This window comes from Patiria miniata, unplaced genomic scaffold (assembly GCF_015706575.1).
Source record: "Patiria miniata isolate m_02_andy unplaced genomic scaffold, ASM1570657v1 HiC_scaffold_26, whole genome shotgun sequence".
NCBI lineage: Eukaryota > Metazoa > Echinodermata > Asteroidea > Valvatida > Asterinidae > Patiria > Patiria miniata.
The window spans coordinates 6699552-6718212 of NW_024037065.1; the positions used below are offsets into that span (position 1 = coordinate 6699552).

An 18661-nucleotide genomic window follows, 5' to 3' on the forward strand; every position below is an offset into this window, starting at 1 on the left:
AAACCCGAGTTGAACTCAACCCTGGGCGAACGCAGTGCTGCCCTGGGTTGAGTTTTTTATTTTCCAACCCGGCGTTCAACCCCGCATCATTTCACACTTGTTTCATGCAAATCAAGCTTATCATGCTTAGTTACTACTGTTTTGAACCCTGGCAAGAATTTCAACCCGGGTTGAAAATCTCAACCCTGGTCTTGAGCAGGGTTGAGTTCAACCCTGGGTGAAATCAATCTCGGGGTTGACGCAGGATTGAAATTCTTCAAGTGTGAAACGATGCATGTTTTCAACCCTGCGTCAACCCAGAGATTTGTCTAGTGTGAAAAGGGCTTAACAGGAGATACCGTGGCATGATATGTTTTAAGTATCTCGGAGGGTGATCTTTGTTACTTTGAAATAGTAACAAATAATGTACAAATGTACAAAAGGTTTGCTCAATATCTCAGCGATACGAAACCATTGCCATCCAACTCCACCTTAATGCATAATGTCTATTTGGATACTGTATTTAAACTTAAATTTGAATGACAAAAAGTGCAACCGTTTTAAAGGGAATACAACATTTGCTTTTGCTGTAATTTTCAGAAATGGATGGATTTGGGGGTTAGTATTTTAAGAATGTATTGTTACACTGACGTTTCGGGTTCATAGATGCTAAAAAAAAAACACCAAGAAAAACCAATCCTGTTCTTGAAGTCTGGTTCCCTGACCCCACTTTACTTTAAGATGAAACGGAGCAATTTATAGACGTAAGGGAATTGTAAGGTTAGGGAACCAGTCTAGCCGGCTTGTTCCCTGTGTGTAATCGATTGCAAAGAAAATGTGGACTATAAATATGATTTAATTGTGAGCAGTATTTGAAAAAAAGCAATTTTTTCCCAACCCTGGTTGGCCGACCGATTTTTTTTCTCCTCCCCAAAAATCAACGCAGTCAATCTCTGGCTGTGCTCCATGCTCAGACATGGGTCGTATGGTGGCAGCTTAAGGCACCTTTAGACGCCTTCAGCCTCGACCACGTTGTAGCCGCATCCTTCGCACTTCAGCTTCTCGGCTGCAAGTAAGGAGAATGAGCCTCCTAATTATTATTACCTATAGGGTGGGGGGGGGGGGCGCACCATATTTTTTATTATCAATTTTTTTGGGGAAAAAATATTTAGGTTCTGCATGATTTTCTAGGCGGGGTCAGATAAATAGGAAATGCAGGTATTTTCTATCGTGGTTGAAAAAAGTTATTCAAGGAAAAGGGGTGTCACGGAAAATGTTGAGGGGGGGGCGCCCCCCCCCCCCCCCCCCCCCCCCCCCCCCCCCCCCCCCCCCCCCCCCCCCCGCCCCTTTAGGGTTAAGTGGGGTCAGGGAACAAGACTGCAAGAACAGGATTGGTTTTCTTGGTTTTTCCAACATCTACAAGCCCAAAACATGAAAAAAAGTCATTTTAACAATATTTGTATAACATGCTAATCCTCCAAATCCATTTGTTTCTGAAAATTGCAGCAAAAGCAAATGTTGTACATTCCCTTTAATTGAATTTGTACACTAATATTTTTTTAAAAATTAATGATGTACCTATTGTTTTTTTGCAACCCATTCTTTGTCAAGGCCATTTACGGAAAATAAAGTTTATGTCCAATCTAACCAAAGAACAGTACACCACTGATAAAGAATAAATCAGCAACATATAATTGACATGATGTCACTAATATGCATCACCTAACACATCAAAAATCTATTGGACCTTACACCCATGCATAAGTCAAAGCAGAAGGACCATATCTGTCTGTTTGATGGAAAATAGCCTGGTGTTTGTCATTGGCAAACATTGGCGACCTTTACAGCAGCATGTGTGTGCTACCCACCAATATTTACTAGCACATTGTGACTCATTTCGCCCAGTGCAGTAGTGAACGGTGAATGGAAGAACTTGAGTAATGTACAAGAGGGTTGCGAACTTTTGATAATAATATAATTTCTGTTGACTTAATTGAGATTGGTTTGACCTAGATATTTGCTATTTTTGTGACATTTAGCTTTGTCGTGCATTGTTATTACCCGCACAAATTTAAGATACTTTTGCAGAAAAAAACATATTGTATTACATTTCAAACATTATTTATGAATATTCAATTATGCAACACCTGACAATAAATGTACATGTAGCATAGGTACAATGTACATGTACATGTACATGTACAGTACTTGACATTTGAAAAAAAAATCCAACTCCCCCTCCCCAAATAGCATTAAAAGGAATGTACCGGTACATCATTGGCTTTTGCTGTAATTTTCAGCAATGAAGTATTTGAGGGGTTAATGTAATAGATCAAATATTGCTACACTGACATGTTTGAAGTTTTGTGTTCGAAAAATGCTGGAAAAACCAAGAAAAACAAAAATGTTCAAGTAGTCTGGTTCCCTGACTCCACTAAAAATAAAATGGATCAATTTATAGATGCTGGAAAATTGTAAGGTAAGGGAACCAGTCTAGCTGGCCTGCACCCGTTCATGAACATGTAACCAAGTTTTATTCTTAGTTTTATTTTTCGATGTTTGCAAATGTTGTTATTTCCCTTTAACATACATACATGTACATTGTACTTCATATTAGCTGAAACTTACTGTATTCCTTTCAACTTAATATTGGTAGGTTAAGTGTGACTGACATCACTGTCATACACTTGTAAATACCCTTCAGTTTAACTGATGAAACTTCATCCTTAGACTGACAGTTTTACTTTCAGGCTGAACATTCTTGGAAGCCTTTACTGCACAAATCTAGACTGTAGTTGTAGTGAGAATTGTTCAAAATATCAGTACATGGTAGGCCTACTGGTACACAAACTATGTACACAATATGTTGACAGGTGGTAAACCTGTTGCACATGTCATTGTGGGACCTTCAGTTCTATGAGTTTTACAACTTCCAAACCATATTACCCCTCGATTGTTAGTTACTCACAAACTGTTTTTGTTGTCAGTAGTAAAGGACGATTGTTTATATCAAATACGGTACATGAAACAATGAAATACAAATTCAGGGAAGCCTTCGTTACGTTTTAGTGAGAGCATGAGAGTTAATCAGTACCGGTATCTGTTGACAGGTGTATTTCGTACACATCCAGTCAAAAGCAAGGAGGGGGAGGATAAAATAAAACAACAACAAAGGAATGCCTTCGTCACAGTTCATGTGAATAGCTTGTAACTTGTCTTGGGCCTGGATAGTTGTAATTGTCTTGTGATTGACTTGTGATGAACTTTTGAAGACGTGTGATGAACTTGAGTTGACTACCAGTACAGCACTGGTTTGACAAAAGAAGAAAGTAGGCTCAAACCATCCCACCTCCCATGACAAATGTAAATGAATTTGACATCTGTTTATGTCTGTGGCTTACACAAGGGTAATTATTTTTCAAGGGGGGGGGGGTGTATTCAGACAACTAGGAGTCAAGGACCAAGGTTTTTGTGGTCCAGGCAGGAAACTGATAGCAAAATATGCACCGACTCTCTTTCATAATTTGGTGCCACAGCTATACTTTATCTCAAGCTGTTTTTTTTTGGGGGGGGGGGGAGGAGGGGTTTCAAAATACTGGCTTCATGGTCAAAATGGCTCCATGCCTTTGCGTCAAGTTACATACATGTACTTACATTCTGTACTGAGGAATAACATTTGAAAGTATGAACTCCGTGCACAAACTGAACATGGCATTTTTCAGCCAGTGCTTTCGAGAGACCGTGGATGGGACATGCATTTTTTTCTGAACGAGCACAAATCCAGCTCAGGTTTGCACAAAACAAGTGTGAAACGATGCGGGGTTGAACAATCAATAACTCAACCCGGGACAGCCGCGGGTTCTACCCAGGGTTGAGTTCAACCCAGGTTGGGAGGCTGCAGTGTGAAAAGGCTTGTGGTTCTTGGCGAGAGGATGTCGTGGTCATTGGCTATCCTTGACAGGACACTGTCAACCTTGCAAAGAAAATGACTTAATAAATCTCTTAAGTTTGAGAGAGAGTTGTCCTTGGGCAGACCACAGTATTGTGAATGTGTTGAATTCATTTGTTAGCGTGTCTACCAGAGCTTACGTGAGCTTAATCTCCGAGTGCTGAATAAAAAATTTCAGGGCATACTGGTAGGCTTGAGGATTCACAGTAATTGGAAAAGTCTACATTGTACATCTATTGTGTCAAGTACGGTAGTCAAGCATCTATTTGGAATCGCCTCCAATTTTACCAACTGAAGGCAAAAACATTGAGAAAAAACCTCTGTACTTTCATACTTCATGTAAATAGTGAATCATAGTGCAAGGTTGCACTGTGCCTGTATGTGCACCACATAATTGTTTTCAGTCTTGGAGCAGCTTGAATTTGCTCTACTTTTGGTACAAAAGTCTACATCTATTGTTTCAAGAAGTCAAGCATCCATTTGGAATCACCTCCAATTTTACCAACTCAAGGCAAAAACATTGAGAAAAAAACCTGTACTTTCGTACTTCATGTAAATAGTGAATCACAATGCAAGGTTACCTAGGTACTTGTGCACCACATAATTGTTTCAGTCTTGGAGAAGCTTGAATTGGCTCTACATGTATTTAAAGAAAAAGTAGCATCAGAATTTCGATTCTGTTTCTCAGTTTGGAATCAATGGTACATTTGTATATGTGTATGTATTTCACTATTTGTTATTTTAAAGTCAGAAAACTTACAATATGTAATCATTAACTTGAAGCCAGGTGTGTAGCATTTTATCGATTTGAATAGATAGTTAATTTAAATACAATGTACACATCAAATTAGGTTTTGCCCCTCACCGACGTATTTACAATGTATAAACACACATACTCAGTGTGTTACCTCCCGAGTGAAAGTTGGAAAAAATCACTCGGGTGGGACTCGAACCCATGACCTCCTGCTTTCTAGTGCAGATGTCTTACCACTTGACCACCGAGATAACGGGGTTGGTTGGCTGGTTCGAATCTGAAGTGCATAGCAGCGGGTACCGCATAAACTATTTCACAGTGTACAATGTACACAGTTAAAAAGAAAACCAAGAAATATGTGTTTTGGCTGTTGATTTTGACAGTGTACATACATGTACATTGCTACATGTTTCTCCATGTAGTTGAGTGTACTACATCATACATGTACTTGTACTGTACATTTCCTACAAGTCTCCATGCTTTGAGATTTAAGTCAAGAACACAAGAAAGTACACGTTACCTGGTATGAACGTGTACAAGGCTGACACCTGTTAACATTAAAGGGAAAATACAACATAAATTTACAAACATCAAAAAATAAAACTACCAAATCATTTTGAAATACCTTGCTGGACTGATACTAGTGAACATGGTGAATGACAGTGTAAAGCATCATGTAAAATCATGGCACCTGGTATACTGTCATTTTCAAGAAAAGTGGTATTTTTGTATCAATTTCCAACGCTGGTCGGCCGACCAGCGTTGGAAAAAACTGGCTTTTTAAAAAATACTGGCCCTAATTGACCATATTTAGTTAGTCCAGTTTTGTTTGCAATCAATTACACACCTATGAACGGGTACAAGCAAGCTAGACTGGTTCCCTGACCTTACAATTCCCGAACGTCTATAAATTGCTCCGTTTCATTTTAAATGGAGTCAGGAAACCAGACAACAGGAAAATGACTGTTTTTCTTCGTTTTTATAGCATCTACGAACCCAAATCGTCAAAAAAGTCGGTGTTATATAGCCAACCCCCCAAATCCATCCATTTCTAAAAATTACAGCAAAAGCAAATTATTTTTATGCCCCGCGGCGAAGCCGAAGGGGCATACTGTTTCCGCCTTGTCCTTCCGTGGGTGGGTGGGTGGGTGGGTGGGTGGGTGGGTGTGTGTGTGTGTGGGTGTGTGTGAGTTTGTCTTACATACGCAGTGTGGACTTCCGAACAAAAGACGTCCACATAATGTAGGTAGCACCGACGTTGTGTGGACTTACCCCACGTCCACACAGTGTTTCCCCATTTCTGGAAAACAGGTTTAGAGGCATTTTTGGGTTAGGTTTATCTGTAGCAGAATGAAGAGAAACACTAAAGGGAATCATAGAAAAAAAATTGGGTTGAAAGAGTTTTCACAGTTTGAGAAAAATGAGTTTTTTCACTGGTTTTTCTTAACTACACGAAAGCAATGGAAAGTCCACACTAGTCATGTGAAACAAGTATGGGTGTGGGTGTGGGTGGGTGGGTGTGTGGGTGTGTGTGTCCGGACAAATCTTGTCAGCGCAATAACTTGAGAAATACTTTACATATGAACTTCAAATTTGGTTTGTGGATTCTCCTTGGTAGTCCTAAGAAGCCTTTTGCATTTGGGGCCGAAAGGTCTAGGGTCAAGGTCACAGTGGCTGAAACAATAGAAATTTTGTCAGCGCGATAACTTGAGAAATACTTTACATATGAACTTCAAATTTGGTTTGTGGATTGTCCTTGGCAATTCTAAGAAGCCTTTTGCATTTGGGGCCAACAGGTCAAGGGTCAAGGTCACAGTGGCTGAAACAATAGAAATTTTGTCAGCGCGATAACTTGAGAAATACTTTACATATGAACTTCAAATTTGGTTTGTGGATTGTCCTTGGTAATCCTAAGAAGCCTTTTGCATTTGGGGCCGAAAGGTCAAGGGTCAAGGTCACAGTGGCTGAAACAATAGAAATTTTGTCAGCGCGATAACTTGAGAAATACTTTACATATGAACTTCAAATTTGGTTTGTGGATTGTCCTTGGCAATTCTAAGAAGCCTTTTGCATTTGGGGCCAAAAGGTCAAGGGTCAAGGTCACAGTGGCTGAAACAATAGAAATTTTGTCAGCGCGATAACTTGAGAAATACTTTACATATGAACTTCAAATTTGGTTTGTGGATTGTCCTTGGTAATCCTAAGAAGCCTTTTGCACTTGGGGCCAAAAGGTCAAGGGTCAAGGTCACAGTGGCAAAAACAAAAGAAATTTTGTCAGCGTGATAACTTGAGATATACTTTACATATGAATTTCAAATTTGGTTTGTGGATTGTCCTTGGCAATCCTAAGAAGCCTATCACATTGGGGGTCAAAAGGTCAAGGGTCAAGGTCACAATTGCTAAAACAATAGAAATCTTGTATTTATTCTGAGATCATAGGGATTAGGGATTAATTCATATAAAACCTACAGAAGACACTGATGCTGTCAATGAACGTTCCATTTGACCAAGGTACATGTAAGTTGATGTTAGAGTGGTGTTGTCATGGAAACAGTCACGGTTGCGGGGCATTTGTGTTTGTAAACACACCTGACTTGTTTTTCCCTTTTATTAAAGTCAAGAACACAAGAAAGCACACGTTACCCGGTATGAACGTGTACAAGGCTGACACCTGTTAACATTAAATGCATGAAATAGGCTGTACACGTATACATTTTATTTACCCGGTAAATGCGTACATGTGCATGTTCAAGCCAAACATGTAAATCAAATTTATCATGTACACGATGCACATGTATGTACGGTACATGTACATGTCATGTGCTAGATTATGGATGTGGTACTCTATGATAAATGGGGAAGCAGAAAAAGCCATCTGGTGTCGTGACAGGAAGAGACAGGGCCCAGGAGACAGATGGGAATATATTTGGGTTGAGACACGAACACATTTACCGGTAGGAAGGAAATTAGCAATTGCCATAATTTAGTAATAGAGAGATCATGTACATATTTTGTTGGATTGTAAACATGGCAAATGGCGAAATGAAACACAAAAACTGCTTGCATAATTTAAATAAGTAAAAAATGGGCCCATGTAAACGAATTAATATTTTGTAACACAATGCTTGTGCATCCATTTTTGAATTTTGGTTTGCCTGTTGTGAACTCAGTGCGCAAGTACCCCCTCAACGGTTAGAAAGGGTGAGTTGGGAGAGACAAATGCTGTGCAAACCCGACCCGAAACCGACTCGACCCGACCCGAACCGAAACTGACTTTGGGACGGGTCGGGTCGGTTTTTCCATCTTGTGAAAAACCCGAAATAAACCAAAATAAACCCCCAAAACCCACACACGAAACAATTTGGAAACTCACGCGGTGCAATATTATTGCAGAGTTACTGTGCTCGGTACCACAAACGTCAACCGAACGCACATGTGGTTTGCGGTCTATCTCGCACACGAGTAACGATTTTTACACGACCTGGGTAAGTTCAGGCTCAAATGCATGATACACAGTTGCCCAAGCCAGTTTTGTTTTGGTCGGTTCGGTTTAGGGTAAATTCAGGTCGGTTTTTGCTTGATTGGGTTGGGTTTGATTTGGGGAGTTTAGATCGGTTTCGGTTTCAGAGTTGGTTATATCAAAATTGATTCTGGTCAGTTTGGCCTGGTCAAACCGACCTGATTCCCAACGTTAGGGGATCACTGACGATGCTTGACACTCCTCCAACTGCCTCCATTTAAAAATTGGATACAACTTCAGTCCTCCAAAATCTTCCATTATTTTGTGAATTTGCTGGTGGAAGGGTGACTCCTCAATCCTGCAAAATCCTTCAACAATCCCTTTTTATTACGTTGAGGCAGTGCTGATAAAATCCAGAAACAGGTTGGATGATATCCAGTGTAGGCCCAGATTCATGTATGCATGGCTAAGGCAAAAAAAAAAAAGTTCTGCTTCCGGTTTCCCTACATGTACCGGTACCTACCCTACTCTGACAGCCCCTACCCTAATTTTTTTTATGGGGAAAAAGAGAAAAAAACCACCATTACCCATCAATTTCTACCTTTTACCGTTGACTACACGCATATGCCTCCATATGATCGTACACAAAAAAAAATTGGCCCCCAAAAAAAAATTCCCTACCTACCTACCCTATTTTTGAATGCCATGTAATCGGAAGCAGACTATTTTTTGGGGGGCCTAAACATAAGCAACCCAATGAATCCTCCAAAGTCAACTGACAAAAAGCCTCAATCCTCCAAAAGTGCCCGGTTCAATTTAGGAGGATTGAGGCAGGTTAATTTTAAGCTGCCCCAAGCACTAGGAATGCTCTTGTATCAGACAATTTGTCAAAGATAGCGCATTGCACATGGAAATGGTGGGTAGACATGCAATCTGCAGACAGTAATTACATACAGGGAGCCCTAGTCAAAATTAATGAGCTTAAATGGATGGGTTGAGGGATTGGGTACTTTGGTTAGTGATTTATTTCAGAGCCCTGGGAGGGAAAACGAGGAGTGTCAAGTGTACATGGCTTTTCAATTTTTGATGTTATTCTTTAAAGGTTCATCTATAGGTTTTTGCTTTTTTTGCTTTTTTGTTTGTTTGAAACAACCAAATTGCTTACAATCTTAAGAAGGTTGCTGGGTGCATAACAACTAGCCTGTTAGTACTGCTCAGTGGATGCTATACATTTTGAGAAAACAGAGAAAACCTTTGCACAATTTTGAGGATTCTTCCAAATGAAACCATTTCAGGCGGAATAATTTCATAGGGCATTTGGTACCAGTCCTATCTTCACTTTGAGCAAAGATTTTCTCGTTAAATCAGTAGGTATGTTTCCGGCTGATTGCAAATGTTTCTACATGTATGTGTCTTTAATTTGTGATTGCCCCTTCAAAAAGCAGGCTGTTCTTAGCATCAGTGACATGGCATTCAAGAGATGCAAAAACCTGAAGCCATAGAAGCCTTCTACTAGAGCCTCTCAACCCGGGTTGAACTCAACCCTGGGTGAACCCAGTGCCGCCCCGTGTTGAGTTTCATGAATTTTTCAACCCCGCGTTCAACCCCGCATCGTTTCACACTTGTTTCATGCAAATCAAGCTTCTCATGCTCAGTTACTACTGTTTTGAACCCTGGCAAGAATGTCAACCCGGGTTGAAAATCTCAACCCTGGTCTGGAGCAGGGTTGAGTTCAACCCGGGGTGAAATCAATCTCGGGGTTGAAGCAGGGTTGACGCAGGGTTGACGCAGGGTTGACGCAGGGTTGAAATTCTTTAAGTGTGAAACGATGCATGTTTTCAACCCTGCATCAACCCCTAGTTTTGTCTAGTGTGAAAAGGGCTATCTATAAAGGACTTCTCACACTAGGTTGAAGTCAACCCTGGGTGAACCCAGTGCCGCCTCAGGTTGAGTTTTTGATTTTTCAACCCCGCATTCAACCCCGCGTTCAACCCCGCATCGTTTCACACTTGTTTTCGTGCAAACCAAGCTTATTTTGCTCGGTTACTAACTGTTTTCAGACATGGCAAGTTTCAACCCGGGTTGAAATTTAAACCCTGGTCTGGATCGGAGTTGAGTTCTACCCGGGGTGAAATCAATCTGAGGGTTGCCTCAGGGTTGAAAATTTTCAAGTGTGAAACACTGCATGTTTTCAATTTAACCCTGTTTCAATCCCTCATCAACCCCAAGATTTGTCCAGTGTGATTTTTTTGGGGATGTTTTTTTTTCTTCAAAGTGTCGTCTTTATGGTCTTTAACTTTTACATGGGATAATCGATATATATCGAATATTCTTGATATTGGATTTCCGATAAATCGATTATTGAAAATTCTGATATCGACGGTGCTTAGTGCATGTTGATCTGTCAGTAATTTGCCAAATGGTGATCGATTGCAGTCAGAGCTGATATACATGTATGACAAAGCATGCAGCTTGCGTTTGCCGTCTCGGGACGACCAGTCTTTATCGAAGGCCATCACAAAGATATGAGGGATCAGATGAGGATTGAACATTAATCTGTGTACATTTTACAGCACCTCTCTGAGGCATAGGTGGTACCGTACAATGTACATGTACATACTACCGGTACATGTACTTTGCATTTTGTGGATTTGTTTTCATTTGAAGTAACAAAATTGGTCAAAATGTCAAGAAGGGTGCATAAATTTAACAACTACAGTCGAATCTCGTTAGTACAAACTCTGTTAATACAAAATTCTGGTTATAACAAACATAAAGTCTTAGTCCCGACTGTGCATTTACACGTGTATGTGCACAGTGAATGGGACGGATGTTCCTCTTAATACAAAATTCTGATATAACAAATAATTTGGCTCTGGAGGTCTGAACAAGTTTGTATTAACGAGACTCGACTGTATACATGTACATGTAACCTTGTGAAGTTTAAGCTCAGTGGATAATATACATGTACCAGTACATTTTGAGAAAACAGATATTAAACCATAAGCACAGTTAGAGGGTCTCGTAAAATTTGCGGTTCAATATTTTGAATTATACCCTCTCATTTGTACAGTCCTTGAATGATCACTCAGGACGCGATTCTCTTCAGTGTATATGGCGTCGAGGTCTCAGGGGATGGGTAATCCTCACAGTATTGAATGAATATTGTCTAATTTAAAACCACATTTAATAATTGTTCTCTTCCAAATGATACCATTTCAGCGAAATAATTTCCAAGGAAATTTAGAGCCTGTCCTACATGTATATTCACATTGAGGAAGGATTTTATTATTGAATCAGTAGTTTCGTTTCCGGGTAATTGATACCAATGCTACTACACATTGTACATGCCTTTCAAGAAATGATATCACCAATGGGAGAAACTCCAAAATAGTTCGGCCACATTCACCAGATTCCAGTGAGGTCTTACTTGAAACGAGAATGTCGTACATCCACATAAAAGATGTATCGCAGCAGAAATTTGTGGCTTGTTTTTGTACACCGCGTTAAACTCAAAAAAAGTGCATGACATGCTGAATGTTTCATACAGTACCGGTACATTGGTCATCTGTTGGATTAGGATAAATACTTGGAGATTATCTGGATCAGAGTGCAAAGGTTCTGTTTACTGTGGAACTGTCAATACTTAAAAAGAAGGAATCTTCTTCATGACATATTAATTCGAATTCCTGAAGGGTTGATCTCAATGCCCACTTATCAAGTGATCAATAAAAAAGTCCTGCATGGTAGAAAATGTATTTGAGTTTAGCATTGATGTGTAGGATTGGGGAGAAATTGAGTAACAGACAGGATCACATGCCCTTGGCTCTTAAGGCCCTGTCAGACTTACTGCTATGTACATGTACATTGTATGCGCTCTTACTGTGTCCTTGAAAAATGGCTGGGGCCAACAACAACTACTAGATTGCAGCGACAACTACATAGGTCGCCCGATGGGCGCCGGAGGGTCTTTATGGTCTCCGATGAGAGCCAACGTTTTTTAACATGCTCAAAACAATCGCAACATCTCTGCACTCTGTCCAGGGCGCTCTAATGACGCAACTCGGGCGCTGTGCGAGTGTGAATCGTGCGACATTGACGTGGCAAAATTGTAGAAAAAAATTGAAACTGGACTGCGGATTGACCGTTTTGTCGTGGTATTTATACAGCACAAGTGACATCACGTGAGTGTTTTTTGGTCGCACAGAAAGCACGATGTGGGCTACTACCGGTAGGCCGTATCAACAGCGAGCAGAGCGTGGTGTGGGCACAGTAACAGTGCAGCGGCAGCCACTAGATCGAGTATTCTGGCTTGACAGGGGCACACTAGAGAGCGAGTTGAGCGCATCGTAAGCGTGGGATGAGCGCAGTATGAGCGTAGCTTGAGCTATTTTCTGGCCACATAGGGCAGAAAATTGACATTTTCTTGCATCCTCACTGCGATTGTTAAATTTATTAAATATTTTTGGTCGCTGTAAGGTCTCTAATGAGAGCGCATATAATGTGACAGGCCCTTTATGGATTGCAGTTTCAATCAGTTTGTCATCAGCTGTGTGGGTCTTGAAAATCTCCATGAAAATACTGTACCGGAACCTGAAAATAAAACACTGGTACCCATTAGAGAAACCCCAGATTGTTCATGAAGGTCCGCACGATCATACAGTTGTGTACAGTTGTGCAAGAAACAGTTGTGTACAGTGAGCTTTCGGGTGAAAACTGCAACTTCAGCGAGCATCATTTACGTGAAACCAAACATTTGTTTTTCCATGTATGGCTGGTAGCCTGCTTTTCATCGTGAAATTCCCCGCATATGACATTCAAACCCTTTCTTTTTCATTGAATTTGAAGTGTACTAAGTAAATTGTACAGTTGGTTATGGGTCCCAAATCCCATAATCTGGAACCAGTTCATGACATCAGCGGTTGGGTACTCGGGTACCCGGTTCCGATGCACAGCCCTAAAAGCTAGTTCATTTGTACTTCATACGAATGCAAATGCGATGTAAATTTGACGTCAAGAAGCATTCGCTGCGAAATTCACCGGATTTGAAACGTGTTCAACTTTGCGAATTCGCAGGGAGAAAAATCCCCTGACATCGCAAATTCGCGTTAGCCTTCGCTTTCACATCATGTTTGAACCGGCCCTAATGCAAAATGAACATGAACACAGTCATCATAACGTCAGGGCGTGTTACCCAGGCTTACATTTTCAGCTGATGCAGAAAAACAGACAGCAACATCCTAAAGTGTTGCACTTGATATGACTTGGACACTTCCAGGTCGTTTTATTTTTATCTCTCCGGTAGACCTGGAAAAACAATCAGTTTAATGCTCTAGTTTCACTTCCGGTTCCTGTCTGTTGGAGCCTTGCGCTTCCCACTTTTGTAGAAGTTAAAACCATTTCAATTTTCAAGGTTTACGCAATAATCTTATAGGACTGCACAATTAAAATGAGTTTTCATAAATGTCAGAAAGGCACTCACTTCAGTGTTGAACTGATGAATCCTAATAAAATTGTTGATGAATATTTTTTTCTAACAAACTTAGGCCAAGGAAAATAAAAAGTGTTTCTTGTCTGGGTGTTTTGAAAAACTTACGGAGGCTGGTGCTTTTCCCCCCTATTTTTCGCCCAAAGAGGGCAGATTTTCCAAGATAGGGGATTGATTCTTCCAATTTGTCGACTCTTTTGCTGAAACAAAATCTGTCCAAAGGAGCTGTACCCTTTCGACATACCAGTAGCTACAATTTGGGAAAGAATGTTGCAACCTGACGCCAATCAGCGGCTGTGTACAAAAGTCTATGGAGAGTCACGAAAATTGTCTAAGTATTTGCTAACAAAAATGGAAATGTTTCTCAGTCCCAGATTCATGTCTTATCATCATTTTTGCAATGACTGACCTTCATTTGAGATGATGTGTGAAGGAAAAAAAGCAGTGTCAAGTTCAACATTCTTTCCGCAAATTTTTTGGAAAACAAATACAAAGACATATTTTGACAATAATTAATTTGAAAAATTGCAAATGTCTGAATTAAAACCCTAACCCCCAAAGCCTTTTTGCTAGGATGTAGCCTCAATCCTGCAAAATCCTCCAATTGGCCTCATGGAAAAATAGCATGTATAGCCTCAATTCTGTAAATTCCTCCATTGTTTCTTGAATATGGTCCGTGGAGGGGTGACCACTGCCTGAATCCTGCAAAATCCTGCAGCAGTGACTGTCAATATGTTGAGGCTTGGCCAGTGACATCCTGGAGCAGTACAGAGGATTTCTATATTTATGCATGGCTGAGCAAAAACAACACAAGGTCCGGCCCAAGACCTTGACAATTAAAGTGCATTCTACGAAATCAGTAACGCATTTTTGCCATGTTACCTCAATCCTCCAAATTCCTCTACTTTGGCAAAGAGGATTTTGAAGGATTCAGGTCGGTTAGGGTTAAAAAAAAAAAATGGCGGTAGGCAGGAAAAAGGATGCGGGTGGGGACGACCAACTGGTTTTTTTTTTACTTGGCCTTACAGAAACTATGGATCTGAACTGCTCTCCAGCTACCGTACTAGTATCATGTAATAAAGAAGAGCTCAAATGTTACCAATATGAGTACGTCATGGATTGTGTTGCGCTTGGGTTGGATGATTTTCCCCTTAGAGAGCAATCAAAAGGGGAAGTGATATGTCTCTGGGGCTTTGATAATCATCTGATTTCAGATTTAAGCATTTTCTGTTCCTCATACCAACATAGCATATTACATGTACCGTTACCATACTGTAGTACATGTATGATATTTGTTAAAGGGAATGTCCAACATTTGCTTTTGCTGCGATTTTCAGAAATAAATTGATTTGGAGGATTAGTATGTTATATAAAATATTGTTAAACTGACTTGTTTCATGTTTTGGGCTTGTAGATGCCGGAAAAAACCAATAAAACCTATCATGTTCTTGTAGTCTGGTTCCCTGACCCCACTTAAGATGAAACGAAGCAATTAATACACTTTGGGGAATTGTAAGGTCAGAGAATCAGTCTAGCAGACTTGTACCCCTTCACAGGTGTGTGATCAATTGCAAAGAAAAGTCAGAATAACTAAATATGAAAAATTAAGAACAGTTTTTGAAAAAAAGCCAGTTTTCTCCAACGCTGGTCGGCCGACCAGCGTTGGAAAAATACAGTTTTTCTTGAAAATGTCAGCCACGATTTTAAAGGATGCTTTAGACTGTCATTCCCTAAAAATTCAGTAAGGTATTTCGTGATAATTTGATCATTACGTTTTTTGATGTTTGCAAATGTTGTATTTTCCCTTTAAGTATGTACTGTACATATTGAATATTGACTTTCCTTTTGAAGGACATAATGGGATCATTTGCATTTATCCCAAAAGTAACTTACTGAATTATTGTCAAAAAGCTTTCTTGGATTAAAGATTGTACTGGTACTAAATATCCTGTGAAATTATTTTGTCTGGCTTGCTGTCATTTAGGAGGTGTTGTCTAACAACCGGTCAGTTGGTAGCCTACTGATTTTCAGAAATATAAAGAGTGCTATGGACGAAATTGTGTTTCATGATCAAAAGGTTGTGCATGTTTTGGTTTTAAAATGTTTTCTCGAAATACGTAATATCCACTGCGCTGAAACTTCAACAGGTTAGGTTTTGAATGTTCTTCTTTGGATTTTTCGGGGCTCTTGTCATTGTTAACGAACATATATATTGTTACCTAAAATTGTTGTTATCCGCTCCGTTCACAAGTACCCCCTCACTGGCAAAGAAAGTACAGTTGGGGGTGACCGGACGACACCATCTTGCTTGACTGCAATATTTGGCCGTGAAGCGCTGCCACTGCGTGTACAAATCCCCTGGTGTACGTGCGTCATACATGTACACAAGGAACGGTGCACGCGCGTAACCGGCGAAATGTACGTGTCCCGCCCATGGGACGTCGTTGCTAGGTAAAAAGGTGCCCTCTTTTGCTGGCGCACGGAGCCCATTACTAATGTACAGTACATGATGCTTGTGAATGCTGAATGATACCGGTACAATGTACTCTATACAAATGCACAAGTACATGTAATGTAACACGTGATACATTAAGTTGAAATTTGCCAGGCTGTACCATTATTTGTGTTTATTTTAGGTGGCTGATTGATAATAAGTAAATGTTGTTAGGCGCAACAGTACTGAGTGGAAAATTGCAGACTTTTTCCCCTCAAGTGATGTACAATCTGGTTGCCAAGGTAACGGGATGGTGCAATGTCACTCATTTTGTGCATACTAGTGCACATGTGTACTTAGCTGCACAATTTACAATGCTCGCAAATGTTCTTAGCCCGTTTGATTATGTACATAATTATGTATCGGTACATGTGTTGAATATTTTTATTCATGAATGTAATGTAGTAGTAAATGTACATTGTACATATATACGTAATGTACCGTACAAATTTGTGTAACTTCAGAGAATGTTTAGCTGCATTGCATGTACATGTACCGCACATGCCATTTCTGAAACAAATATGTGATGGAGCAGTTATCAACATGAGCAGTTATCAAAATGCACAAATAAACATTATTCATGTTATTGTAACATTATTTGAGAAAATAAAAGACAAAAACCAAAACAGATATTTGTTGTCCTGATTCATGGGGCAATTTTTTACTTTTGGCCTGTTTTAAACACTTCTCAGCAGTGTTTAAACGGTGGTTTCAAACCACCCGCATGTCGGGCTCTCAACCAATAGGAATCTTGGTACCCGTAAACTGTCCCAGATATTTATGAATTGCTAAATAGAGAGAAAATTGCAACATTCATTTAGCAAGGAGACAAAAAAGAGATACGTTTTAATTAACCCTAACTATCTAGGCCTTTTTGCTAGGATGTAGCCTCAATCCTGCAAAATCCTCCAATTGGTGTCATGGACAAATAGCAAAGCCTCAATCTTGCAAATTCCTCCATTATTTCTTGAATATGGTCCACGGAGGGGTGAACACAGCCTGAATCCTGCAAAATCCTGCAGCAGTGACTATCAATATGTTGAGGATTGGCCATTGACATCCTGGAGCAGTACGGAGGATTTCAAGCATAATCCAGGCCTATATTTATGCATGGCTGAGCAAAAACAACACATGGTCCGGCCCAAGACCTTGACAAAGTGCATCCTAAGAAATCAGTAACAGACTTTTGTCATGTAACCTCAATCCTCCAAATTCCTCCACTTTGGCAAAGAGGATTTTGAAGGATTCAGGGCGGTTAGGGTTACTGCAAAGATCAGTCACATATCAATTGGAGAAAGTGAACTTTGACTACTGCACACTTTATGGTAGCACTTGGCCAGAATTGACAGTGAGTAAAGTCATACCCAAGGACTTGATTAGCCAGATTAAACAAAAAAATAAACATGATAGAGCTTTGAAGCTGTATTTGTATGTCCAGGGACTGTGTCATCGTGTGTCAAGGAAAAGGACGTTAGCAGCCCAGGCACGCAAAAACACTTTTGGAGATACATGTAATCGAGTTGAAGATTTTGTGCTCCCATTTTAAAATTTAAAATCACATTTAGGCTGAAATTCTGACTCATGAAATTCGTTAATAATTGAAATAATACTGTGCATTTTATTTTTTATTTCAAAGTATTTACTTATTTTGAAATTATTTATAATTTGACGCTAACGACCTTTTACTGGGAACTCCACCTGCCTTAAATGTGCGCTTTATTGGGGCAAGTTAAATCATAACATCCTTTTGCTGGGAACAAACTTGGCTTTGCGTACCGACTTCAGTGGGACATTAGCGCACTTGGTTATTAGTATTACAGGTACCGTAATGTCCTTTTGTTTTGTCGGGGAAAAATAATGAAAAATCTCCTGCCGTCTTTTTCATACTGTTATTTACGTCAGAATGACGTAACCCCTTGAGACAAATTGTACATAATGAAAGATATTTACATGCTCTTAGTATTACAGGTACGGTAATATCCTTTTGTCGGGGAAAAATAATGAAAAATCTCCTGCCGTCTTTTTCATACTGTTATTTATGTCAGAATGACGTAGCCCCTTGAGAGAAAATGTATATATGAAAGATATTTCCAAGCTCTATCGATTACCAGACAAATCCGAATTTTGACCCCGTTTTTCACCCTAACGACCTTCTACTACGCACCCGACGATGTAATAATACCACTTGTTTGCAGTACTGGTACATACATGAACTTACACACGTATATATGTACATGTACATGTATGTACGATATTTAACATGAAATCAAAGATTTGCAGACCCTATTGTCCTTCAAAACATACCAAGACATACAGTGTATATGTATGAATGATTTTTGTTTTGTTCATTTACAGTCTCTGCAGAAGCTTGCTGCGCAGTTCCAACAGAAGAGGGTCTTCCCGGCTCTGACGGAAGAACAGAAGCAGAATGAACAACAACACAGGTACACTTACACATATTCTTTTTGCATACTTCCAAAATTTCAAAAGTTCCTTTCCTTAAAGGGAATATACATCATTTGCTTTTGCTGTAATTT

At 39.9% G+C, this 18661-nt stretch overlaps 1 protein-coding gene across 5 annotated transcripts in view; it reads left to right on the forward strand.

Annotated features, from left to right (window-relative positions):
- LOC119733780 (F-BAR and double SH3 domains protein 2-like) overlaps positions 1-18661 on the forward strand; it is a 105216-nt gene that overhangs the window by 5828 nt on the left and 80727 nt on the right. For all 5 annotated transcript variants that reach the window (XM_038207142.1, XM_038207144.1, XM_038207143.1 and 2 more), the window contains exon 4: positions 18480-18568. In XM_038207142.1, coding sequence (XP_038063070.1) covers positions 18480-18568 — 89 coding nt within the window. The remainder of the gene's footprint in view (positions 1-18479; positions 18569-18661) is intronic.